Here is a 26,506-nt window from a genome sequence, read left to right on the forward strand (position 1 = left end):
AATCACTAGCATCCTCTACTGGATAATCCCTTATTAATTACTAGTATCCACTACTGGACAACCCCTTATTAATTACTAGTATCCACTACTGGACAAACCCTTATTAATTACTAGTATCCACTACTGGACAACCCTTTATTAATTACTAGTATCCACTACTGGACAATCCCTTATTAATTACTAGTATCCACTACTGGACAATCCCTTATTAATTACTAGCATCCACTACTGGACAATCCCTTATTAATTACTAGCATCCACTACTGGACAACCCCTTATTAATCACTAGCATCCTCTACTGGACAACCCCTTATTAATTACTAGCATCCACTACTGGACAACCCCTTATTAATTACTAGTATCCACTACTGGACAAACCCTTATTAATTACTAGTATCCACTACTGGACAAACCCTTATTAATTACTAGTATCCACTACTGGACAAACCCTTATTAATTACTAGTATCCACTACTGGACAACCCTTTATTAATTACTAGTATCCACTACTGGACAACCCCTTATTAATTACTAGCATCCACTACTGGACAATCCCTTATTAATTACTAGTATCCACTACTGGACAACCCCTTATTAATTACTAGCATCCACTACTGGACAACCCCTTATTAATTACTAGTATCCACTACTGGACAAACCCTTATTAATTACTAGTATCCACTACTGGACAACCCTTTATTAATTACTAGTATCCACTACTGGACAACCCCTTATTAATTACTAGTATCCACTACTGGACAACCCCTTATTAATCACTAGTATCCTCTACTGGACAATCCCTTATTAATTACTAGTATCCACTACTGGACAACCCCTTATTAATCACTAGTATCCTCTACTGGACAATCCCTTATTAATTACTAGTATCCACTACTGGACAACCCCTTATTAATTACTAGCATCCTCTACTGGACAACCCCTTATTAATTACTAGTATCCTCTACTGGACAACCCCTTATTAATTACTAGTATCCACTACTGGACAACCCCTTTTACCTTTTCCCAGCCTTGTGCAGATGAATATGAACGAGTAAATCATTAATCATTATTCAGGTGATAGACAGATTAATGACCAACAAAATTTCCACCTGATTTTCCAAACCGGTTTCCAAAATAGTCGAGATCGCTGGCGGCCATCAGATAACGTACTCTTATACGATGTCCTTCAGAAATCACATTGCATCCTATCATTGCCAGGACATACACTGCACCAATCACAACCATGGAAATATTGTGCCGGCCTCATTGCATCATCCAAATTCAATGAGAATCTGATGTTCCAGATGGCAGTAGTTCCAAATTTCAGAGCCCCTCCTAGTGATGGCTGTATAAATATGTATACAGTGAGCTCCCTCTAGTGGTGGCTGTATAAATCTGTATGTGGTGAGCTCCCCCTAGTGGTGCCTGTATAAATCTGTATACAGTGAGCTCCCTCTAGTGGTGGCTGTATAAATCTGTATGTAGTGAGCTCCTCCTAGTGGTGACTGTATACATCTGTATGTAGTGAGCTCCCCCTAGTGGTGCCTGTATAAATCTGTATGTGGTGAGCTCCTCCTAGTGGTGACTGTATAAATCTGTATGTAGTGAGCTCCCTCTAGTGGTGACTGTATAAATCTGTATGTAGTGAGCTCCCTCTAGTGGTGGCTGTATAAATCTGTATGTAGTGAGCTCCCCCTAGTGGTGGCTGTATAAATCTGTATGTAGTGAGCTCCCTCTAGTGGTGGCTGTATAAATCTGTATGTAGTGAGCTCCTCCTAGTGGTGACTGTATAAATCTGTATGTAGTGAGCTCCCCCTAGTGGTGGCTGTATAAGGCTGTGTGCAGATATTGCTGATTTTTCGCATTTTTTTCGCGATAAAAACGCTATAAAACCACAAAAAACAGCATACAATATGCATCCCATCATTTAGAATGAATTCCGCATGTTTTGTGCACATGGTGCGTTTTTTTCCACAAAAAAACGCATTGCGGTAAAAAACGCATCATGTTCATTAGTTTTGCGGGGTTTTTTTTTGCGGATTTCCCACTATAAAATGCATTGGGAAATGTCTGGAAAAAAACGCACCAAAAACGCATGCAGATTTCAGGTTTTTCTCAGGAATTTTCTGCAAGAAATCCTGAACGTGTGCACATAGCCTAAATCTGTATGTAATGAGCTCCCCCTAGTGGTGGCTGTATAAATCTGTATGTAATGAGCTCCCCCTAGTGGTGGCTGTATAAATCGATATGAAGTGAGCTCCCTCTAGTGGTGGCTGCATAAATCTGGGCAGTACGGTGGCTCAGTGGATAGCACAGCAGCCTTGGAGTCCTGGGTTCAAACCCCACCAAGGACAACATCTGCAAAGAGTTTGTATGTTCTCTCCGTGTTTGAGTGGGTTTCCTCCAGGTACTCCGGTTTCCTCCCACATTCCAACGGGAACAGTAATGATAATGTGCAAACTGTAAAGCGCTGCGGAATATGTTAGCGCTATATAAAAAAATAAAGAAAAAGTATGTAGTGAGCTCCCTCTAGTGATGGCTGTATAAATCTGTATGTAGTGAGCTCCCTCTAGTGGTGTCTGTATAAATCTGTATGTATTAAGCTCCCTCTAGTGGTGGTGGTATAAATCTGTATAAATCTATGAGGTGAGCTGAATCTGACTGTATTAACCCCTTAGCGACCGCCGATATGCCTTTTAACGGCAGCCGCTAAGGGTACTTAAACCACAGCGCCGTTAATTAACGGCGCAATGGAAAAAGTAAATAGCGGCCCCCAGAGTCGGATTTTCTCCGGGGTCTCGACTGCCAGGAGTAGCCGAGACCCCAGAGAACATGATTCGGGGTTTTTTTTTACCGACCCCGCATTTGCGATCGCCGGTAATTAACCGTTTACCGGCGATCGCAAAAAAAACAAAACGCGATTTCTTTTTAATTTCTCTGTCCTCCGATGTGATCGCACATCAGAGGACAGAGAAAAGGGGTCCCAGGTTGCCCCCCGATACTCACCTATCTCCCCCGGTGCTCATCGTGGCTCCCGGTGGGCGCCACCATCTTCAAAATGGCGGGCGCATGCGCAGTGCGCCCGCCGGCCAGCACCGGGAGAATCTTTGGGGTCTCGGCTGCCAGGGGTAGCCGAGACCCCAAAGAGCATGATCGGGGTCAGTTTTACCGACCCCTGTTTTGCGATCGCCGGTAATTAACTGTTTACCGGCGACCGCAAAAAAAAAAAAAATAAAAAAATCAAAGTGTAATTCTCTGTCCTCTGATGTGATCGCACATCAGAGGACAGAGAAATAGGGGGATTCGGGGACCCTACAATACTCACCTGTGTCCCTGGGTCCTCCTGCTGCTCCTCCTGGCCGCCGGCAAAAGAAAATGGCGGGCGCATGCGCAGTGCGCCCGCCATCTTTCGCCATCTGCCGGCCGGCAGGAGAAGAGCAGTTGGGGCTAAAATTAATTAGGGTTAGGGCTAGGGTTAGGGCTAGGGCTAAGGTTAGGGTTGGGGCTAAATTTATGGTTAGGGTTGGGGCTAAATTCAGGGTTAGGGTTCTTTCTCACTTACGTCGGTACGGGTGTTATGATCTGGGGGCCTAGGAGCAGCATGAGACGGACTCTGGAGAAGGTGGTCCCTGTACTGACCGCAAACCCTGAACCTAGCAGCGCAACTAGAAGTAGCCGTGGGGGGTACCCAACACTCCCTAGACCCCTCGACACAGCCTAAGGACTAACTTCCCCTAAAGACAGAAACAGGAAACCTATCTTGCCTCAGAGAAAATCCCCAAAGGATAGACAGCCCCCCACAAATATTGACTGTGAGAGGAGAGGGAAATAACATACGCAGACATGAAATCAGAATTTAGCATAGGAGGCCATACTAGCTAAAAAGAAAGAATAGAACAGAGTACTATGCGGTCAGTATAAAAACGCTAGAAAATATCCACCACAGAAAATACAAATCACCACATCTGACTAAAGACATGGAGGGTATATCTGCATCTCCAGATACACAGCTTGGCTGCAAAAAATCCTTCACAGACAAAGCTGGACAAGACAAAACATGAAAATGCACAGAACTATATGGTCCACAGCAGGTGGACAGCAAAACAAAGCCAGGACTTATCTTTGAAGAAAAGCACAGCAAACAGGAGAGACCAGAAGGGAAGTGAATCCTCCAAAAACAATGGACAACTGGCACTGACTAAAGGATCAAGCAGGACTAAATAGCTGAGTCAAAATTGAACACACCTGATGAATGCAGCGATCCAGAGAGAGCCGCACTACCACTCATAACCACCGGAGGGAGCCCAAGAGCAGAATACACAACATACGGGGCCGTCGCAATGCGTCGGCCCGACATACCGACGCACGTTGTGAAAATTGTGCACAACGTGGGCAGCGGATGTAGTTTTTCAACGCATCCGCTGCCCAATCTATGTCCTGGGGAGGAGGGGGCGGAGTTACGGCCACGCATGTGCGGTCAGAAATGGCGGACGTGACGTACAAAAAAACGTTACATTGAACGCTTTTTGTGCCGACGGTCCGCCAAAACACAACTGATCCAGTGCACGACGCACGCGACGTGTGGCCATCCGTCACGATCCGTCGGCAATACAAGTCTATGGGCAAAAAAACGCATCCTGCGGGCACATTTGAAGGATCCGTTTTTTGTCCAAAATGACGGATGCCAAACGACGCAAGTGTGAAAGTAGCCTTAGGGCTAGGGTTAGGGTTGGGGCTAAAGTTAGGGTTAGATTTGGGATTAGGGTTTGGATTAGAGTTGGTATTAGGGTTAGGGTTGGTATTAGGGTTACTCTTGGGATTAGGGTTAGGTTTGGGATTAGGGTTAAGGTTAGGGTTGTGATTAGGGGTGTATTGGGATTAGGGTTAGGTTTGAGGTTAGGGTTGAGATTAGGATTAGGGGTGTGTTGGATTTAGGGTTTTGATTAGGGTTATGGTTAGGGTTGACATTAGGGTTGTTTTGGGGTAAGGGTTGTGATTATCGTTAGGGTTAGTGATTAGGATTATGGATCGGGTTGGGATTAGGGTTAGGGGTGTGTTGGGGTTAGGGTTGGAGCTAGAATTGGGGGGTTTCCACTGTTTAGTTACATCAGGGGGTCTCCAAACACGACAGCCAATTTTGCGCTCAAAAAGTCAAATGGTGCTCCCTCCCTTCTGAGCTCTGCCGTGCGCCCAAACAGTGGTTTACCCCCACATATGGGGCATCAGCATACTCGGGATAAATTGGACAACAACTTTTGGGGTCCGATTTCTCTTGTTACCCTTGTGAAAATAAAAACTTGGGGGCTAAAAAAATCTTTTTTGTGGAAAAAAAAAATATTTTTTATTTTCACGACTCTGCATTCTAAACTTCTGTGAAGCACATGGGCATTCAAAGTTCTCACCACACATCTAGATAAGTTCCATGGAGGGTCTAGTTTCTAAAATGGTGTCACTTGTGGGGGGTTTCCACTGTTTAGGCACATCAGGGGCTCTCCAAACGCGACATGGCGTCCGATCTCATTTCCAGACAATTCTACATTGAAAAAGTAAAACGGCACTCCTTCACTTCCAAGCTCTGCGGTGCGCCCAAACAGTGGTTTACCCCCACATATGGGGTATCGACGTATTCAGGAGAAATCGCACAACAACTTTTGTGGTCTAATTTCTCCTGTTACCCTTGTGAAAATAAGAATTTGTGGGCGAAAAGATCATTTTTGTGTAAACAAATGCGATTTTTTATTTTCATGCCTCTACGTTATAAACTTCTGTGAAGCTCTTGGGGGTTCAAAGTGCTCACCACACATCTAAATAAGTTCCTTAAGGGGTCTAGATTACAAAATGGTGTCACTTGTGGGGTTTCCACTGTTTAGGCACATCAGGGGCTCTCTAAACTTGACATGGCGTCCGATCTCAATTCCAGCCAATTCTGCATTGAAAAAGTAAAACAGCGCTCCTTCACTTCCAAGTTCTGCGGTGCGCCCAAACAGTGGTTTACCCCCACATATGGGGTATTGGCGTATTCAGGAGAAATTGCATAACAAAATTTATGGTTACATTTCTGTTTTTACACTTGTGAAAATAAAAAAAAGTGGTTCTGAATTAAAATGTTTGCAAAAAAAAGTTAAATGTTCATTTTTTCCTTCCACATTGTTTCAGTTCCTGTGAAGCACGTAAAGGGTTAATAAACTTCTTGAATGTGGTTTTGAGAACCTTGAGGGGTGTAGTTTTTAGAATGGTGTCACACTTCGTTATTTTCTATCATATAGACCCCTCAAAATGACTTCAAATGTGATGTGGTCCCTAAAAAAAAAAAAAAAGGTGTTGTAAAAATGAGAAATTGCTGGTCAACTTTTAACCCTTATAACTCCCTAACAAAAAAAAAATTTTGTTTCCAAAATTGTGCTGATGTAAAGTAGACATGTGGGAAATGTTATTTATTAACTATTTTTTGTGACATATCTCTCTGATTTAAGGGCATAAAAATACAAAGTTTGAAAATTGCAAAATATTAAAAATTTTCGCCATATTTCCGTTTTTTTCATAAATAATCGCAAGTAATATCGAAGAAATGTTACCAATAACATGAAGTACAATATGTCACGAAAAAACAGTGTCAGAATCAGCGGGATCCGTTGAAGCGTTCCAGAGTTATAACCTCAAAGTGACAGTGGTCAGAATTGCAAAAATTGTCTCGGTCAGACTCTCTACTATAGCTCAGTGCAAGCTCACGTGATTCTTGTGTTTCACATTAGTTGCAGACACCATTATTATTTAAAGCGGTGATCTCAAAAAAATATTTTCATACAAAAAGGTTGGGAAAAGCAGTTAAGAGATACAAAAAAAAAAAAGGGGGAAAAAGGAAAATATTCAACTTTTTTTTTTTGCTTCCATGTGTCCTTAGTGCTGCAGGGGGCGAGCTCTGGTTACAATCAGTCTCCTTCTCCCTCTGGCAGACAACCATATAATTAATCCCTTTTTAGTTCCTCTCCAATGCTGCCTGCCTCTGCTCCTTCCCTGACGAGAAGGCAGGAAGCTCCATTAATTGACTGCCCTGAAAAAGACATGAAGAGGCCTTAGTGTGGGGTGAGTGATCGATCATGTGCGACCCCCAGCACTCAGGGCAAGGACGTGCCCATCGCCATACATTGTGACCACATTAAGTCAATGATGTCTTCACTTGATCATTTTTATATCAGTGTGTAAATGGTGCCTACATATTTGTATATTAGGGGACATCCCCTTTAAATAAACTTCAGTCAGTGTCACCTTTAATATCGTTTTATTTACAAGGTTTATATTTTTTTCAAAGCATAAAATGAATATAAAGCTGAAAATATATTTATAAAAAAAAAAAAAAAAAAGTACAATTCCTATATATTTCACAACCGCCCATCCCTCCCAAGGAAACGTACGGAGCCCCCGAGATTCCCACCCAATGAATGTGCAGGAACGTCCGTATTTTTTGCCACTTACAAAAAGATGAAAAAAAAAAAAGAAAACATTTCTGGAGCGCGGACGGCATCAGATATGGCGCCACATTTTATAGGTAATACCTAATTTTGTAGTGTTAGAAAGGCTGGAAACCCCTTCTAAACCACAGAAAATACATTTTGGGGGCATGCCACAAAGTGAGAGGGGGACGGGCGATGATGAAAAAACAAAAAAAGTCCACATTTTTGGCACCGGTGATGTACGTTACGAAAGGTGGTATTAAAAGTGACAAGAGGATATTATGACACGGGTCTGATATCGGTGACATCTGCAGAATCACAGCACATGTGATATAATGTAGCGGCTGATAACAGGGAACACTGGCTGAACAGCGTCCCTTTAATATCTGCAATAACCTCACAGATTAACACGATGTCTAGGAGCGGAAAAGGAAGAAGAATCTGTGGAATACTGAGGAACTGGATACGTAGGCTCCAAAGAAAATACCCATAAGGGGCCTCCGAAAACGGGAAACCACGTAACACTAGCCACGGAAAAAAAAAAAAAAGTAATGCGCCACTTTTACACACTTGTATCAGGGGGGCGGTTTATGAAGTATTACGCTTTGTCTCAAAATCTGACAGTTCGGTGCCTTTTAGGGTCCAGTGAAGGACAATCAGAAGTCCGCTAAATTTTGTATGTTTTTTTTTTTAACATAGATAAGAAAACTAGACAAAGTAAACAAGTAAAAAAAATTATAGAAGTGGCACTAAAAGGAAAAATAAAAAGTCCCTATTTTTCGGAGCTATGATGGTACAGGGCAGTGACATGGGTGGGCCGGCTGTTGGTCTCCCACTGATCTGCTATTGATGAGCGATCCTAAGGATCCATCATCGTTATGTCAGGCCTGGAGAAGCCCCTCCGCTCTCAGGGCGTCCGATGGTCCGAAAGACCATGTGCATAGATGGGGGTCAGCCCACGAGCTCCAGATACGGGCAGGCCGACATCTTATAATAATAATGCACACGCGGCTCCGGTGGACACTTCTTCAGATCCTGTGTAACACAAATACACCAAACAAAAAAAAGTTTCTTAGCTCCTCCCACTGTGGCGCCGGCGATGACCGTAACTTCGATCGCTACCGCTGTACGATGACCTCCGACTTCTGTGGAAAGCAGACAAAAAATAAATAAAATTACCCCCGAGCGTTAAAACTGCAGCGGATTCATATTATGTCATTACGCACCTGGAGCGGCGGTTATAGCTGCGTGATCTGTAGTAGGAAGGGCTTCTGCTACGGCTGCGGCTCCGACTGTCATAGCTGTCATACGTGCGAGACCGGCTCCTGGAAAAGAGAGAGTGCCAGACTTATACAAGGACTGCGGACCATGTCCCTGTGCCAGGTCCGGAGGAAGAACCGAGGAGGTCACACGAGAATAGAAAAGGACGGAAACGCGGTGAAGGAGGAACCTGAAGATAATGCTAATATACTGTGCTAGACGCAAAAGGAAACGGGCAGTATTATAGGAGTTATATCCTTGTACATAGGGGAAGTATTATAGTAGTTATATTCTTGAACATAGGGGCAGTATTATAGTAGTTATATTCTTGTATATAGGGGCAGTATTATAGTAGTTATATTCTCGTATATAGGGGCAGTATTATAGTAGTTATATTCTTGTACATAGGGGGCAGTATTATAGTAGTTATATTCTTGTACATAGGGGGCAGTATTATAGTAGTTATATTCTTGTACATAGGGGCAGTATTATACTAGTTATATTCTTGTACATAGGAGCAGTATTATAGTAGTTATATTCTTGTACATAGGAGCAGTATAATAGTAGTTATATTCTTGTACATACGGGGCAGTATTATACTAGTTATATTCTTGTACATAAGGGGCAGTATTATAGTAGTTATATTCTTGTACATAGGGGCAGTATTATAGTAGTTATATTCTTGTACATAGGAGCAGTATTATACTAGTTATATTCTTGTATATAGGGGCAGTATTATAGTAGTTATATTCTTGTACATAGGGGCAGTATTATACTAGTTATATTCTTGTACATAGGGGCAGTATTATACTAGTTATATTCTTGTACATAAGGGGCAGTATTATAGTAGTTATATTCTTGTACATAGGAGCAGTATTATAGTAGTTATATTCCTGTACATAGGGGCCGTATTATACTAGTTATATTCTTGTACATAAGGGGCAGTATTATAGTAGTTATATTCTTGTACATAGGGGCAGTATTATAGTAGTTATATTCTTGTACATAGGAGCAGTATTATAGTAGTTATATTCTTGTACATAGGAGCAGTATTATACTAGTTATATTCTTGTACATAAGGGGCAGTATTATAGTAGTTATATTCTTGTACATAGGGGCAGTATTATAGTAGTTATATTCTTGTACATAGGAGCAGTATTATACTAGTTATATTCTTGTACATAAGGGGCAGTATTATAGTAGTTATATTCTTGTACATAGGGGCAGTATTATACTAGTTATATTCTTGTACATAGGGGCAGTATTATACTAGTTATATTCTTGTACATAAGAGGCAGTATTATAGTAGTTATATTCTTGTACATAGGGGCAGTATTATACTAGTTATATTCTTGTATATAGGGGCAGTATTATAGTAGTTATATTCTTGTACATAGGAGCAGTATTATAGTAGTTATATTCCTGTACATAGGGGCAGTATTATACTAGTTATATTCTTGTACATAAGGGGCAGTATTATAGTAGTTATATTCTTGTACATAGGGGCAGTATTATAGTAGTTATATTCTTGTACATAGGAGCAGTAGTATAGTAGTTATATTCTTGTACATAGGAGCAGTATTATAGTAGTTATATTCTTGTACATAGGGAGCAGTATTATAGTAGTTATATTCTTGTACATAAGGGGCAGTATTATAGTAGTTATATTCCTGTACATAGGGGCAGTATTATACTAGTTATATTCTTGTACATAAGGGGCAGTATTATAGTAGTTATATTCCTGTACATAGGGGCAGTATTATACTAGTTATATTCTTGTACATAGGAGCAGTATTATAGTAGTTATATTCTTGTACATAGGGGCAGTATTATAGTAGTTATATTCTTGTACATAAGGGGCAGTATTATAGTAGTTATATTCTTGTACATAAGGAGCAGTATTATAGTAGTTATATTCTTGTACATAAGGGGCAGTATTATAGTAGTTATATTCTTGTTCCTAGGGGCAGTATTATAGTATGTAATAGTAATGGAGATCGCGCAAAAAAGGGGGGGGGGGTACAATAGAACAAAAGGGCAATATACAATAAACAATAATACAGCACTAAATGGTATAAAAATAGAACTGAAAAGGGCCCTTAGTTACTGTGGACCAGTATGATCAACAAACGGCAATCCACCAAAATGAAACCTGAAATGTGTATACACATAGTCACACATATATACTCAGTGACACAGTCCTAAGGTAATCGTACCTGTAACTCCTGGGAGACCGCGTATGGGAGCTGTGCCGAGCAAAATGGCTATGGCTGAGACTGGAAAGAAAATATCCACATGCCAGGTGCAGAGCCGTGCGTGCGTGGCGCTGCCGGGTGAAATGACCAGCGCCAATAAGGATGCGGTGGAGGGTCGGCAGATACCCGAATCAGTACTGCACTCCGGGACTGCTGGGAAGCTATGTAGAGCCAGGGAGAGCCCCGGGCGGCGGCGTCCCTGGATACAAGCACGAGGAAGATGGCCGACAGAGATCTGAGCGTGTGACGTCACAGCTAGGAAGCTACGGAGCGGCGCTAGGGACAAGGTAGTAACCAACACGTATCGAAGGAACAGCGTCCTTCTTCGTCAGGGTTACCCGGCCGCAGTCGCTCCCAGGAATATAAGCAAGACCCCTGTCAATCTCCCTGAGAAGGACCCACCCACCTATATAATTAAATGAATAAATGGTAGTGCCTACCTGCACCTACAGTGTCACAATTACTGCCATGTGGGATATTACTTGCTGGGAAAAAAATGAGCCAGACAGACAAACAACATAGCAAGCTGCTTGCTATACATCCAAACCGTAAGGGGAATCACCTACCCCATAAATACTAAAACAAGGGTCTACAATATAGAAAAAATACATATAAATATATCTAAAAACAATATTTAATAATATATTACTTAAAAAGGGGAGGGGGGGGGGAAAGGAAAAGGGTTATATACCCATGAAACTCCCCATCTGAAAAATAAGAATACCACTGCAACGTATAACACTAAAGCTAAAAAAGAGAATAAAAATGAAAAATATATATATGATAAATAAAACTAATAATAAAAAAGGACAACATTGATAAAGAACCGGAAACACCCATGTGTATATACTGATTAGAAGGCATATAGTTCTAATCCATGATTCAGGCCTTTTGGTGCAAGGCAGTCCAGGGTGAAAATCCATTTGGATTCCACCCTGGACATGGCCTGAATTAGGTTACCCCCCCGTATATTTTGTTGGATTTTTTGAATCCCAAAAAAAACGGACATCTTTAGTAGATTTGTTATGATTCTCGCAAAAATGTCGCGAGAGGGGGTGACCAGAAAAACCTTTTTGAATGTTCATAAAATGCTCTTTGATCCGCACCCTGGTGAACATTCAAAAAGGTTTTTTATTATTAGTTTTATTTATCATATATATATTTTTCATTTTTATTCTCTTTTTTAGCTTTAGTGTTATACGTTGCAGTGGTATTCTTATTTTTCAGATGGGGAGTTTCATGGGTATATAACCCTTTTCCTTTCCCCCCCCCCTCCCCTTTTTAAGTAATATATTATTAAATATTGTTTTTAGATATATTTATATGTATTTTTTCTATATTGTAGACCCTTGTTTTAGTATTTATGGGGTAGGTGATTCCCCTTACGGTTTGGATGTATAGTAAGCAGCTTGCTATGTTGTTTGTCTGTCTGGCTCATTTTTTTCCCAGCAAGTAATATCCCACATGGCAATAATTGTGACACTGTAGATGCAGGTAGGCACTACCATTTATTCATTTAATTATATAGGTGGGTGGGTCCTTCTCAGGGAGATTGACAGGGGTCTTGCTTATATTCCTGGGAGCGACTGCGGCCGGGTAACCCTGACGAAGAAGGACGCTGTTCCTTCGATACGCATTGGTTACTACCTTGTCCCTAGTGCCGCTCCGTAGCTTCCTAGCTGTGACGTCACACGCTCAGATCTCTGTCGGCCATCTTCCTCGTGCTTGTATCCAGGGACGCCACCGGCCGGGGCTCTCCCTGGCTCTACATAGCTTCCCGGCAGTCCCGGAGTGCAGTACTGATTCGGGTATCTGCCGACCCTCCACCGCATCCTTATTGGCGCCGGTCATTTCACCCAGCAGCGCCACGCACGCACGGCTCTGCACCTGGCATGTGGACATTTTCTTTTCAGTCTCAGCCATAGCCATTTTGCTCGGCACAGCTCCCATACGCGGTCTCCCAGGAGTTACAGGTACGATTACCTTATATACTCAGTGACACAGTCCTATGTGTGACTATATGTGTATACACATTTCAGGTTTCATTTTGGTGGATTGCCGTTTGTTGATCATACTGGTCCACAGTAACTAAGGGCCCTTTTCAGTTCTATTTTTATACCATTTAGTGCTGTATTATTGTTTATTGCCCTTTTGTTCTATTGTACCCCCCCCCCCTTTTTTGCGCGATCTCCATTACTATTACATAGTCTTTTCTATCCCTTGTTTACACCAGGAGTGGCGGTTCCCTGGTCTGGAGTCCAGCTGCAAAGGGGTTTTTACTTTTAGGTTGAGTTAGCGCTGGTGTGTTTAGTATTATGCAGTATTATAGTAGTTATATTCTTGTACATAGGAGCAGTATTATAGTAGTTATATTCTTGTACATAGGAGCAGTATTATAGTAGTTATATTCTTGTACATAGGGGCAGTATTATAGCAGTTATATTCTTGTACATATGAGCAGTATTATAGTAGTTATATTCTTGTACATAGGGGCAGTATTATAGTAGTTATATTCTTGTACATAGGAGCAGTATTATAGTAGTTATATTCTTGTACATAGGGGCAGTATTATAGCAGTTATATTCTTGTACATATGAGCAGTATTATAGTAGTTATATTCTTGTACATAGGAGCAGTATTACAGTAGTTATATTCTTGTACATAAGGGGCAGTATTATAGTAGTTATATTCTTGGTCCTAGGGGCAGTATTATAGTAGTTATATTCTTGTACATAGGAGCAGTATTATACTAGTTATATTCTTGTACATAGGAGCAGTATTATAGCAGTTATATTCTTGTATATAGGAGCAGTATTATAGTAGTTATATTCTTGTACATAAGGGGCAGTATTATACTAGTTATATTCTTGTACATAGGAGCAGTATTATAGTAGTTATATTCTTGTATATAGGGGCAGTATTATAGCAGTTATATTCTTGTACATATGAGGCAGTATTATAGTAGTTATATTCTGTAAATAGGAGCAGTATTATTGTAGTTATATTCTTGTACATAGGAGCAGTATTATAGTAGTTATATTCTTGTACATAGGGCCAGAATTATAGTAGTTATATTCTTGTATATAGGAGCAGTATTATAGTAGTTATATTCTTGTACATAGGAGCAGTATTATAGTAGTTATATTCTTGTACATATGAGGCAGTATTATAGTAGTTATATTCTGTACATAGGAGCAGTATTATAGTAGTTATATTCTTGTACATAGGGCCAGTATTATAGTAGTTATATTCTTGTACATAGGAGCAGTATTATAGTAGTTATATTCTTGTACATAGGAGCAGTATTATAGAAGTTATATTCTTGTACATAGGGGCAGTATGATAGTATATTCTTGTACATAGGAGTAGTATTATAGTAGTTATAGTCTTGTACATAGGGGCAGTATTATAGTAGTTATATTCTTGTACATAGGGGCAGTATTATAGTAGTTATATTCCTGTACATGTACGTTATTACTTGTAACTTCCATACCTGGATCTTTTGCGACGACGATCGTATGAGATACTTCTTGAGCGGCTCCTGCTATATTGAACATAGTTACGTTAGTTATACTAATGTAAATACAATGAACAAGGACCTAAAACATTTTAGCTACTGTCTTTGTGGCTGGATAATAATTTACTTAAAAGGGATTTTACATATTTACTTGTGTAAAAAATATACAATTAAAAAGGTGAAGAAGTGTAAAGGAACAGTAAAAAAAAAGCAATGGAACTGGAATATAAGACATGGGTCGGTCTTCAATGCCTTTAGGGCATGCTTAGGGTTGTTGTGTTGGCGCTTGTCTTACCTAGAACTTCTTGAACTGGCGGAAGATCTGCTGCGTGTCCGCGATCTGTAGTCACTGTAGTGTCTCCTGCTTCGACTTCTAGTGTAACTTCTTGACCTGATAAAGATGGTGACACCAATTCAGTCCATAACTGAAGCATTCATCCACGCCTTGTAATAAAAGGCGCCTTCATAACTAGAGACTCACACTCTGGACTGATGATTCCCACTGATGGAAGGAGATCAGCGAACACGTACAGAGCGTTTCCTACCTGGATGAAGAACTATATCCAGCAGATCGACTCCTCGACCTGCTGGAAGATAAAGATCTTGATCGGTGACTTGAAGGAGTCTGGGATTTGCTTTGACTCCTGGCCTTGCCACTCGATCTGCTTTCCTCCTCTTGGCTTGAAGACCTTTCCTCGCTGGAACTCTCCTGGTTCCTTGGACGCTGGTTTAGACGAGCGGTCTTCCGCACTTCATCGAAAAGTGATCCTGGTCTCACTTTGTTTATACTTTTAATCTCGATTCTCAGACCATGAGCCTTCTTCTCCGGTTCAGCAGGAGTAACCACGGGCACAACGGTTGGCTTTAGGTTCTGCACAAAGGTAGGACCTTGGACTGGCTTCCATTTATTATCGATGGCGGCAGTTTCGGAGATATCAGCTTCAACTTTTTGTACTGATGATGCAGTTTGATTTTCTTCTTTGACTTGTATACTTTCCCCTGAGGCGGAGGTAGCGCTTGTAGACGGAGTAGAAATTTGGTCAGAGTTTCCAGCGATGACATTTCCTGGAGAGCGGGCTCTACAACTTTCCTCTTGTTTAATCTGTGGCATCGATCGATGAGACGTAAATGCTTTTATATTGTCGGATGTTTGCTCGACATTTATAGGCGTCGGTGGATTTTTTGCAACTTTTGATAACGGCTCTTCATCCCATGCCTTTGCGGCAGGTGTGATAGACATGATCTTTGGCTCTTTGCCGACTTTATCAATGTGCAAAGACCCATCGGTTGCGTTTTTGCTCTCAGTAGATGATGGTTTATATAGAAGCAAGTCTTTTGGGTTGGTTTCTTTCAGCTGAACATCACCTTCTCCACCTGCAGTCTCTTCATCCTCCTCTTCCTCTCCAAACTCAAGTGGCGGCTGCCAGTGGAAGGCTTGCTTCTTCTTCTGAGCTTTCAGCTTTTTTTCTTTATTTTTTTTGGATTTGTCCTTTGCTTTGCTCTTTGATCGGTTCTTCTTCGTGCTTTTCTTACCAGAGCGTCGCTTGTGTTTCTTCGACTTGCTTTTATGTTCAGGGGTGGAGGTCTCAGTTTGGGGAGTTTTGGAAAGGTTTTCAGAAGCCTTTGGTAATGAGGATGCTTCGGACGGTGGCGTTTTTGAGGGTTTTACTTCCTCGGAGTCTGATTCAGAAGCTTCTCCTTCTTCCTTCCCAGAAGATGCTGCTTCTTCTGTCACATTTGTATTTTGCGAAATAGAAATTGTGTCCTCGTCTACGAGTTTCCTGACACTTTCTTCTAACGTGTCGCTCTCCAACATCTTCTCTACGTTGGACATCACAGTCTGAGTGCTGTCTATCTCAGTTTTGTTTTTTTCCTGGTCCGTATTAAGCTCTTCTACGCAGTTTTTTTCTTCCTCTTTGCCACTGTCGGAGGTATGATTTTCCAGTAACGCCTTGGTGGTTTTCAGCAAACTTTTAGTGAACTCCTTTCCTTCTTCCGAGTCAGAGGAAGAACTGGCATTAGGAAGACTCCCCGGGCTTTTAGGGGACACAGAATTTTCTATTTCACCTTTTTCTTTGTGGCGTCTTTTTGTTCCTTTCGCTTTAATCTGTTTTTTCAATGAAAAGGCCTTTGAAGAAACGACATCATCGGATTCGCTGGATGAAGAACTGTTGTACGATGAGGACATGGCTCTCTCGGTGGGTGAAGATGAGCTGCTGCGACTCAGAGATTGGGTGTAAGATCTGCTATAAGATCGGGAAGAAGAACGATCTTTTGATTTATGATGATAGCTTGAACTCCCGCCAGAATAATCGCTGCGTTCACTTTCCGAGCTAGAACGCTTCTTTCGGTAAGAATCCCTTTTGACCTTGCTCGCACCGTGCCTACTCTGGGATACAATTATATTAGAGGCATTGGTCCTAACTTCTTGAATCCGTTCGTAAGAAGGTTTCCAGGGCTTTTGACCAGGCTTCCATCGGGAAGGAGGAGGACTATCACTTAATGAAAACACATGAACGTTCTCATTTGTGACAAAGGCAAGGACAGACTCATCCATCGACTTGGTATTTGCAGATTTTCCAGGCTGAACGTCCGCTCCTGATTTGCTTCCGGATGATTTTTTCTTTTCGGGAGATGCTGAAGAAGTCTTTGTTCTCTTGGAGGAATGAGAGTTGGAGTGTGACCCAGACATATTTTTGCTTCTGGATCTCGATTTGCTGCGGGATCTACTTCTTGTGCAGCCTCTAGAAATTGATTTGTTTCTTGATCTTCCACTGTCTCTGGAATAAGATCTGGACCTGGATTGGGAATGATGGGAGGATTCCTGCTCTATGTCAGATCGAGACCAGCCTCTTTTAGAAGAATCTCCAGAAGATTGCGACGACGTTCTCTGTTTTCGTTCCTGGGAATACTTTCTCCTCCTGCTTGACGATTCTTCTCGAGGAGAACCTGAAGACTCTTCCTTCTTCTTGTGCTTTTTTGAATGTTTTATCTTTTTGGATTTCTTTTTACGCTTCACCTTCTTATCCTTCTTCCGAGTTTTTAAGCTTGAAGCGCGCTCCCTGCTACTGTCTGAACGATAACCATCTTGTGACCAAGAATTCGTTCTTGATCTTGGAGATAAACTTCCTTCATCCCAATGAGTGGACAGATGTTCACTGAGTCTAAAGAAAAGATAATGGTTTTATTTTATTAAATTACTGGTCCTGTACCCCAGAGCTGCGCTCACTATTCTGCTGGTGCAGTCATTGTGTACATACATTACATTACTGATCCTGAGCTACATCCTGTATTATACCCCAGAGCTGCACTCACTATTCTGCTCATGCAGTCACTGTGTACATACAGATCAAAAGTTTGGACACACCTTCTCATTTAAAGATTTTTCTGTATTTTCATGACTATGAAAATTGTACATTCACACCGAAGGCATCAAAACCATGAAATAACACATGTGGAATTATATACTTTACAAAAAAGTGTGAAACAACTGAAATTATGTCTTATATTCTAGGTTCTTCAAAGTAGCCACCTTTTGCTTTGATGACTGCTTTGCACACTCTTGGCATTCTCTTGATGAGCTTCAAGAGGTAGTCACTGGGAATGGTCTTCCAACAATCTTGAAGGAGTTCCCAGAGATGCTTAGCACTTGTTGGCCCTTTTGCCTTCACTCTGCGATCCAGCTCACCCCAAACAATCTTGATTGGGTTCAGGTCTGGTGACTGTGGAGGCCAGGTCATCTGGCGTAGCACCCCATCACTCTCCTTCTTGGTCAAATAGCCCTTACACAGCCTGGAGGTGTTTGGGGTCATTGTCCTGTTGAAAAATAAATGATGGTCCAACTAAACGCAAACCGGATGGAATAGCATGCCGCTGCAAGATGCTGTGGTAGCCATGCTGGTTCAGTATGCCTTCAATTTTGAATCAACAGTGTCACCAGCAAAGCACCCCCCACACCATCACACCTCCTCCTCCATGCTTCACGGTGGGAACCAGGCATGTAGAGTCCATCCGTTCACCTTTTCTGCATCGCACAAAGACACGGTGGTTGGAACCAAAGATCTCAAATTTGGACTCATCAGACCAAAGCACAGATTTCCACTGGTCTAATGTCCATTCCTCGTGTTCTTTAGCCCAAACAAGTACCTTCTGCTTGTTTCCTATCCTTAGCAGTGGTTTCCTAGCAGCTATTTTGCCATGAAGGCCTGCTGCACAAAGTCTCCTCTTAACAATTGTTGTAGAGATGTGTCTGCTGCTAGAACTCTGTGTGGCATTGACCTTGTCTCTAATCTGAGCTGCTGTTAACCTGCGATTTCTGAGGCTGGTGACTCGGATAAACTTATCCTCAGAAGAAGAGGTGACTCTTGGTCTTCCTTTCCTCATGTGAGCCAGTTTCTTTGTAGCGCTTGATGGTTTTTGCAACTGCACTTGGGGACACTTTCAATGTTTTCCCAATTTTTCGGACTGGCTGACCTTTATTTCCTAAAGTAATGATGGCCACTCGTTTTTCTTTACTTAAAATTTGTATTATGGCAAGAAAAAAGCAGCTAACAGTCTATTCAGAAGGACTATCAGCTGTGTATCCACCAGACTTCTGCACAACACAACTGATGGTCCCAACCCCATTTATAAGGCAAGAAATCCCTCTTATTAAACCTGACAGGGCACACCTGTGAAGTGAAAACCATTCCCGGTGACTACCTCTTGAAGCTCATCAAGAGAATGCCAAGAGTGTGCAAATCAGCCATCAAAGCAAAAGGTGGCTACTTTGAAGAACCTAGAATATAAGACATATTTTCAGTTGTTTCACACTTTTTTGTTAAGTATATAATTCCGCATGTGTTAATTCATAGTTTTGATGCCTTCAGTGTCAATGTACAATTTTCATAGTCATGAAAATACAGAAATATCTTTAAATGAGAAGGTGTGTCCAAACTTTTGATCTGTACTGATCATGAGTTACATGCTTTATTATACCCCAGAGCTGCACTCACTATTCTGCTGGTGCAGTCACTGTGTACGTTACATTACTGATCCTGAGTTACTTATCAGTCCGGAAGCTGCGCATGGGACGTACTTGGACGTTCCAACATGGCAATGATCGAAAACCCAAGGTCAAGTCAACCTGTCATTGGCTACATCAGAACAAAGTGAAGGTTCTGGAGTGGCCATCTCAGTCTCCTGACCTCAGTATCATTGAGCCACTCTGGGGAGCTCTCAAGTGAGTTCATGCTAGACAGCACAGGTTTTTGTAGAAACTGGAGGCTTTTTGCCAAGAAGAGTGGGCAGCTTTACAATCTGAGAAAATAAAGAACCTCATCCACAACTACCACAAAAGACATCAAGCGGTTATTGATGTTAGAGGGGGCAATACACGGTATTAAGAAATGGGGTATGTAAACTTTTGGGCACAACTGTACATCCATCTCTTACTTGTCGCCTTTGCTCCACTTTTCCCCAGTTGGTGGCTTATATGACTTCAATCTTTGCATTTCTTCCTTCCAATGTGGAGGGGTTTCACTGCTTTCCCTGTCGCCACTGGACTCTGATCGAGATCTGGACCGCGGAGGTGTATGATAGCGCTGGAAAGAGGTACAGGAACATTAGGGTAAATAATACCTTACAGATAAGAAAGGTGGTCCCAAGAAAAAAAAAAATATATATATATATATTGCGAGCCTATTGCATTTAAAGGCATAACACTTACTATTGTGCCTCGGCCACGGATCTTTCTACCAGACTTAGTAATGGAGCCTTTGTTCTGCTCATTCGTTTCTGGAATCGCAGGAGATGTTTTCCTAAAACAAATGTAAATAAAGTAAAAATTGATTTTTAAAACACATATATATAAGCGATATGTGACACTAGTAAGGGCTGCCTTACTGCTCAGGCTCGGGGTTGTTGATAGGAGCATCTTTTCTAAGCAGGAAGCGGTTCTCAGGGATCGGAGGGATCTCCTCGGGCCGCACCACAGGTTTATCCCTCTTTGCGCTGGAGTCTTTATCTTCCGTAGTGCTGTTTCTTTCATGAGAGCTGAAAAGGAGAAGATTATCCATGATCCCGACATTAGTCTAAGAAACCGGAAAGCTTAAAAAACGGAGCTTAAAAACGCACCTGCTGCGACCCTGCGGCTTCTCTTCCTTGGCGTCTCGCCGTCCCTCCTTGCGCCTTCTCTTTACGCGTTTCGCTCTGGTTTTCCTTTTCTGCTTCCGCTTCTTGCTTCTTTCCACTTCGGCTTCGCTCTCCGAGGATGAAGACTCTGAGGAAGACGACGACTTGGAACTTGAACATGATTTTGCAGACTCTGAAATCGGCGTCTTTATTTTTTCTGGGAAATATTAAGTAGAGGATGAATTAACCACTTTAACTAACTTTGGAAAATGAATCTTTGTAAGATTGATTCTGGATTACACAGACATGGTTGGCACCAGTGTTACATACAGGTGAGATCTGTACAATTCTCTCCTGAAATATAAAATCAGGATAATCCCCTGAAATACTCTGCACTGCTGTCTCAGACCACAAATGTCACAAGTGGACAGACCACTAATACCCATAGAACCAGCAAAATCACACCGGGTCTCAGTTGTGCAAAAATTATTCACATTTTAGATTGCATTCTTTTCTCGCTCCAGCAGTGTAAAGCATGGAGGCTTCATTCTAGTGGCTACGTCCGTAGAAGAGGAGCACAGTGCTTTGCTCAGCGTCTGCGTGATCTACTCACCATCTTTGGTGGATTTAGATCCCACGATACCGCAGTCTATGACTCTGACATCAGCATAAGGGCGGCTGGCCGCGTCCGTCTTCAGATTCTCAATCTGCTCAATTACTTCAAAACCAGAGATTACGAGTCCGAACACCACGTGAATGCTGAAAGAGAGGATAAAAAGGTGTAAGATACAAACACACGATGATCCGATACTAATGTCACAACAGTCAGAGAAAAAAGGGGAAAGTATCGGCGAGACAATCTACGAAGACATGCCGGCTTCTAGCGTTTTCAGAAACCGGCATTTTCAGACCTGTTCTGTATTAAAGGGAGAAAGGAGAACTGCAGCTATCCGGATACGCAGGATCTTTTATTAAATTATTTATATCCCAAATAAAGAGAATGTAAGTCCGCAAGGATGGGGTCCTCTCCCCTCTGTACCAGTCTGTCACTGTAAATTTCTATACTGTAAATGATATCTATAACCCTGTATGTAACCCATTCTCATGTACAGCACCATGGAATTAATGATGCTATATAAATAAAAAATAATAATAATAATAAAGAAATATAGTCGGGGTTGTTTTTTTTTTTGTCATTTAGCTCATTTTATCCACTTAATGAAAGTGATTTTACACTTGAACAAAAACAGTTTTCCCCCTACATTCATCTAGATAATTATAAATGTAGACTATTATATATGTAGAATTTTTAAATATATAATTTGTACTCAACATATATAAAATTTAATTCTACTTTTAAATAAAATTCTATACATTAAATTCCACATACATACACATAAAAAGCAGCAGCAATGTATGTGTGCGCCTTTCTCAAGGTTGAGAAAAGCTCACACTTGGAACCGAAACGTCGCCACTATGACCGGTTAAAAAGATTTTTGTTTTTCACCTTTACAAACTGGTGTGCTGCCTCCATTTTTTGCCCAATATATACATGCACATGCTATTTACATAGATTTTTTATTTCATGCAGAATTTTATCTGTGTAGAATTTTATTTTACGTTTGTAGCATATTATTGATATAGATTTTTGCTTTGTCTAGAATCTTTATATTTGCAGATATGTATTACGGTATATATATTTATCATTTTATCTATGTTAATTATGTAGATTATTTTATTTCATGTAGCATTTTGCATATGCAAATGTTATAAATGTATAATTTAATTTCTGTAAAACTGTATTCCACAAGTATCGTATATTGAGTTTTATTTACTCAGTATTTTACTTTATATCTGCAGAAAATTATGATATATTTATCATTTTAATTTATGCCAATATTTTAGAAGTATACTTTTATTTCAGTAGGAACTGTATTTTACATGTAGATGTAGTTTTATTTATCTAACATTTTATTTATGTTGAGTTTTTATATATGCAAATTATATATATTTATATTAACCTTATTTAATTTTAATAGAATTTTATTTCATGTACAATTGTATTTACATACATTTGTTTATTATGTATGTGAAGCATATGAGAGATTTTATTTCATGTATAATTATATTTTATATCTGTAGACATTACGTATACTTAGCATTTTGTCTATGTAGATTTTTTTTTAGTTCGTGTAAAAATTTATGTCGAATTTTAGATTGTGAAATTGGATACTTTATATGCAGTATTTTATTTCTGTTTAACTTTTTTAGAGTTGATTATTTTATGAGTGTTTTTTTCTATGTCATTTTACTTTGTTTAAATATGTAGAATTAATTTTCAAAAAATAAACAGAAAATCAAAAGGAAAAAAAAAAAAAAATAGTTTTTAACCACTGTTCCCCACCTCTATTCCTGGGTGGTGGAAATGGGTCAGAGTATTGTTTTTAACATCAGTTTTGTGACATGATCGTAAATGTTTTTACTGGGGGTTAAAGAAAAAGAATGCCCTGATACACAGTAACGAACATCGCAGATGTGTCAATGGAACAGGTTTTAAAGGGATACTCCCACCCTGGAAAGTGAGAGCAGATCATTAAGATATGATCAGTGGGGGTCCGACATCTGGCACCCCCACAGAGTATAACGGAACATAAGGGCGGTTTTACCCCGCTGTTACAGTGCGGTTTTCCTACACAGCCAGGGGGTTGGAATAACTTACAAAGGGACACGGAGCTATATAGGTGCTGCGGACCCTCCATACTCAGGATCAGTGGGGGGCCCAAAGGTCAGATCTCCATCCATCACAAAGTGATGGCATATAATAACGATATGTCTTCAATTTATCAGGTAGGAATACCCCTTTAAATAGGCAAGTCCCCCTTAGTGCCGATATATCCAGATATTGAAATCTGGATATAAAAATGTTTTAACTCACTGTCAGGCAGCAGAGATGTTGAAAATGGAGAGAAAATGTTGCAGAATTTCTATTAGAAAGTTGCAAAACTTCACATTATACAATACAGTGAGCTGATGAAGACCGGGTTTACAAATCAGGTCAATAAAACTACTAATAATAATAATGATCATATAACGAACAAAACAAAGACTGCAGTTCTCTTACCCGTCGAGATGCGGCGCTGGTTTCGTCGTTCTGCTCAAACAATTAATGGAAGGGGGGGAAAAAAATAAAAATGAGAACTGGTTAAGTGAATGTCTAGTGATGGTGATTCACAAACGTTCAAGGTTATCTTAAAAAGTACCAAAAAAGGCTCAATAAATTGGAAAAATAAAAAGTAATAAAGCACATTGGGGTAATAATATTCCACGTTTCTCTTTATCCAGTGTGGGGCCATACGACCTGCACGACGCACACAAGGAGGGATGTGCGCACTTACATGAAGAACTGCGACCCGTTGGTATGCTTTCCTCGGTTTGCCATAGACAGAAGAAATGCACGGTCATGTTTGAGAATAAAGTTTTCGTCTGTGGTATAAAAAGAAAAAAAGAAGAAGGAAAAAATAAAGAAAAAATAAATATTTAATGCATCTAATTTAAGACACAAAGAAAATTCCAACGTGGGCAGACGAGATCTGCAAGTGTCCATAAACGTGTGCCAAGAAGCCGAGAGCTGCGATGGCGTGCACACATAAGCCGGGACCACCGCACTCATCATTACTGCAGCGAAGATGGACCCCTGATAGCACCAGGAGAGAATACAGACCCCTCACTGACCCTACAGGAAGGCAGCAGTACTGCCATTCTTCCCCAGCACACAAGATAAATCGACAGAACACCAAACTCGGAAGACACATAGGTACAGGCTACAGCGACCTCAAGGTCCGAGAAGGGGTTAATGATAGCTACCCTCATCTCAGGAAGGACACCCATGCTGCTGAATGCTCCAAATGGTTAATGAATCTATACAGTGACACCAAGACCCCTATACAAAAAACACCGAGTTACATCCTGTATTATACCCCAGAGCTGCACTCACTATTCTGCTGGTGCAGTCACTGTGTACATACATTACATTACTGATCCTGAATTACATCCTGTATTATACCCCAGAGCTGCACTCACTATTCTACTGGTGCAGTCACTGTGTACATACATTACATTACTGATCCTGAGTTACATCCTGCATTATAGTCCAGAGCTGCACTCACTATTCTGCTGGTGCAGTCACTGTGTACACATTACATTACTGATCCTGAATTACATCCTGTATTATACCCCAGAGCTGCACTCACTATTCTACTGGTGCAGTCACTGTGTACATACATTACTGATCCTGAGTTACATCCTGTATTATACTCCAGAGCTGCACTCACTATTCTACTGGTGCAGTCACTGTGTACATACATTACTGATCCTGAGTTACATCCTGCATTATAGTCCAGAGCTGCACTCACTATTCTACTGGTGCAGTCACTGTGTACATACATTACTGATCCTGAAATACATCCTGTATTATACCCCAGAGATGCACTCACTATTCTACTGGTGCAGTCACTGTGTACATACATTACTGATCCTGAGTTACATCCTGCATTATAGTCCAGAGCTGCACTCACTATTCTACTGGTGCAGTCACTGTGTACATACATTACTGATCCTGAGTTACACCCTGTATTATACCCCAGAGCTGCACTCACTATTCTGCTGGTGCAGTCACTGTGTACATACATTACATTACTGATCCTGAGTTACATCCTGTATTATACTCCAGAGCTGCACTCACTATTCTGCTGGTGCAGTCACTGTATACATAAATTACATTACATTACTGATCCTGAGTTACCTCCTGTATTATACCCCAGAGCTGCACTCACTATTCTGCTGGTGCAGTCACTGTGTACACACATTACATTACTGATCCTGAGTTACCTCCTGTATTATACTCCAGAGCTGCACTCACTATTCTGCTGGTGCAGTCACTGTGTACATACATTACATTACTGATCCTGAGTTACATCCTGTATTATACTCCAGAGCTGCACTCACTATTCTGCTGGTGCAGTCACTGTGTACATACATTACTGATCCTGAGTTACATCCTGTATTATACCCCAGAGCTGCACTCACTATTCTGCTGGTGGGATCTCTGTACAAGCAGAGTAGTGAGTGCAGCTCTGGAGTATAATATGGGCTGTATAGTGAATTACCTTCTTACGTAGATTAATTATATACATAAACTGTAAAATATTATTGATCGTTGAAAACTGTCTTAAAATGATCAGATTACAATATCCTGGAGCTGAAAGCTAAAAGAATAAAGCTACAAGTCTGCAGATAAAGCACGGCTGCATTTCTGAACATCATTGACTCGTCTTTATTTTGTCCTGGTCTTTAGTTGCATCCCATCCTCTCACATCCAGAGCTGCATCGCACTTTGCTCTTGGACTCCGGGATCTTTCCTCTCCCAGCTTCCCATACACGCAGGTTACTGGGCTCTGTGATGGTTACACTGGTGGCAACTAGTCCCGTGCTACTGACTGCACAATGAAAAGTTGCCGATGCAGCTTTGGATGTGACTGGAGTATAACCAATGACGTGAACCCAATTCAGCATCTGCGATGTTGCTCATCGTTACGGTAAGACTTTGCTAATGTTCAGACGTGGAGTTTTGCTTTAAGTGATCTACACAAAGAATTTACCCCAGAAACAAAAACAAACACGTCCATTGTAGAAATCACAATATCTGCAAAGCAGAACCGAACAAAGTGTGAGGATCGGCGGCAGGCGGAGGACTTACCTGTCCGAGAACACTGTTTAAAGGAAACAAAGAGAAAGCCTTCAGTGGATACAGACCGCGCCACATGGCTACAGCAGAGTACAGACTAACCCTCCGAGAGCGCACACGGGGCTCGTATAAAGGAGAGCTCCGCAACTCGGGGCTGCACGCCCGCCTGG

General features: G+C 41.1%; 1 protein-coding gene across 3 annotated transcripts in view; it reads right to left on the reverse strand.

Moving 5' to 3' along the window:
• Positions 1-7,261: 7,261 nt before the first annotated feature.
• The window catches only part of NKTR (natural killer cell triggering receptor), a 33,890-nt gene continuing 14,645 nt past the window's right edge, over positions 7,262-26,506 (reverse strand). For 2 of the 3 annotated variants that reach the window (XM_069729267.1, XM_069729269.1), the window contains 12 exons: positions 23,989-24,076; positions 23,715-23,744; positions 21,207-21,352; positions 20,597-20,810; positions 20,366-20,515; positions 20,190-20,280; positions 19,916-20,064; positions 15,028-17,646; positions 14,778-14,873; positions 14,459-14,509; positions 8,677-8,775; positions 7,262-8,595 (listed from right to left, as the gene is read on the reverse strand). In XM_069729267.1, the coding sequence (XP_069585368.1) occupies positions 8,523-8,595; positions 8,677-8,775; positions 14,459-14,509; positions 14,778-14,873; positions 15,028-17,646; positions 19,916-20,064; positions 20,190-20,280; positions 20,366-20,515; positions 20,597-20,810; positions 21,207-21,352; positions 23,715-23,744; positions 23,989-24,076 (3,806 nt within the window). In that variant the 3' untranslated portion in view covers positions 7,262-8,522. The remainder of the gene's footprint in view (positions 8,596-8,676; positions 8,776-14,458; positions 14,510-14,777; positions 14,874-15,027; positions 17,647-19,915; positions 20,065-20,189; positions 20,281-20,365; positions 20,516-20,596; positions 20,811-21,206; positions 21,353-23,714; positions 23,745-23,988; positions 24,077-26,506) is intronic. The other variant, XM_069729268.1, reaches the window with a different exon arrangement.

The sequence above is a fragment of the Ranitomeya imitator genome, chromosome 6, assembly GCF_032444005.1.
Source record: "Ranitomeya imitator isolate aRanImi1 chromosome 6, aRanImi1.pri, whole genome shotgun sequence".
NCBI classification, from domain to species: Eukaryota; Metazoa; Chordata; class Amphibia; order Anura; family Dendrobatidae; genus Ranitomeya; species Ranitomeya imitator.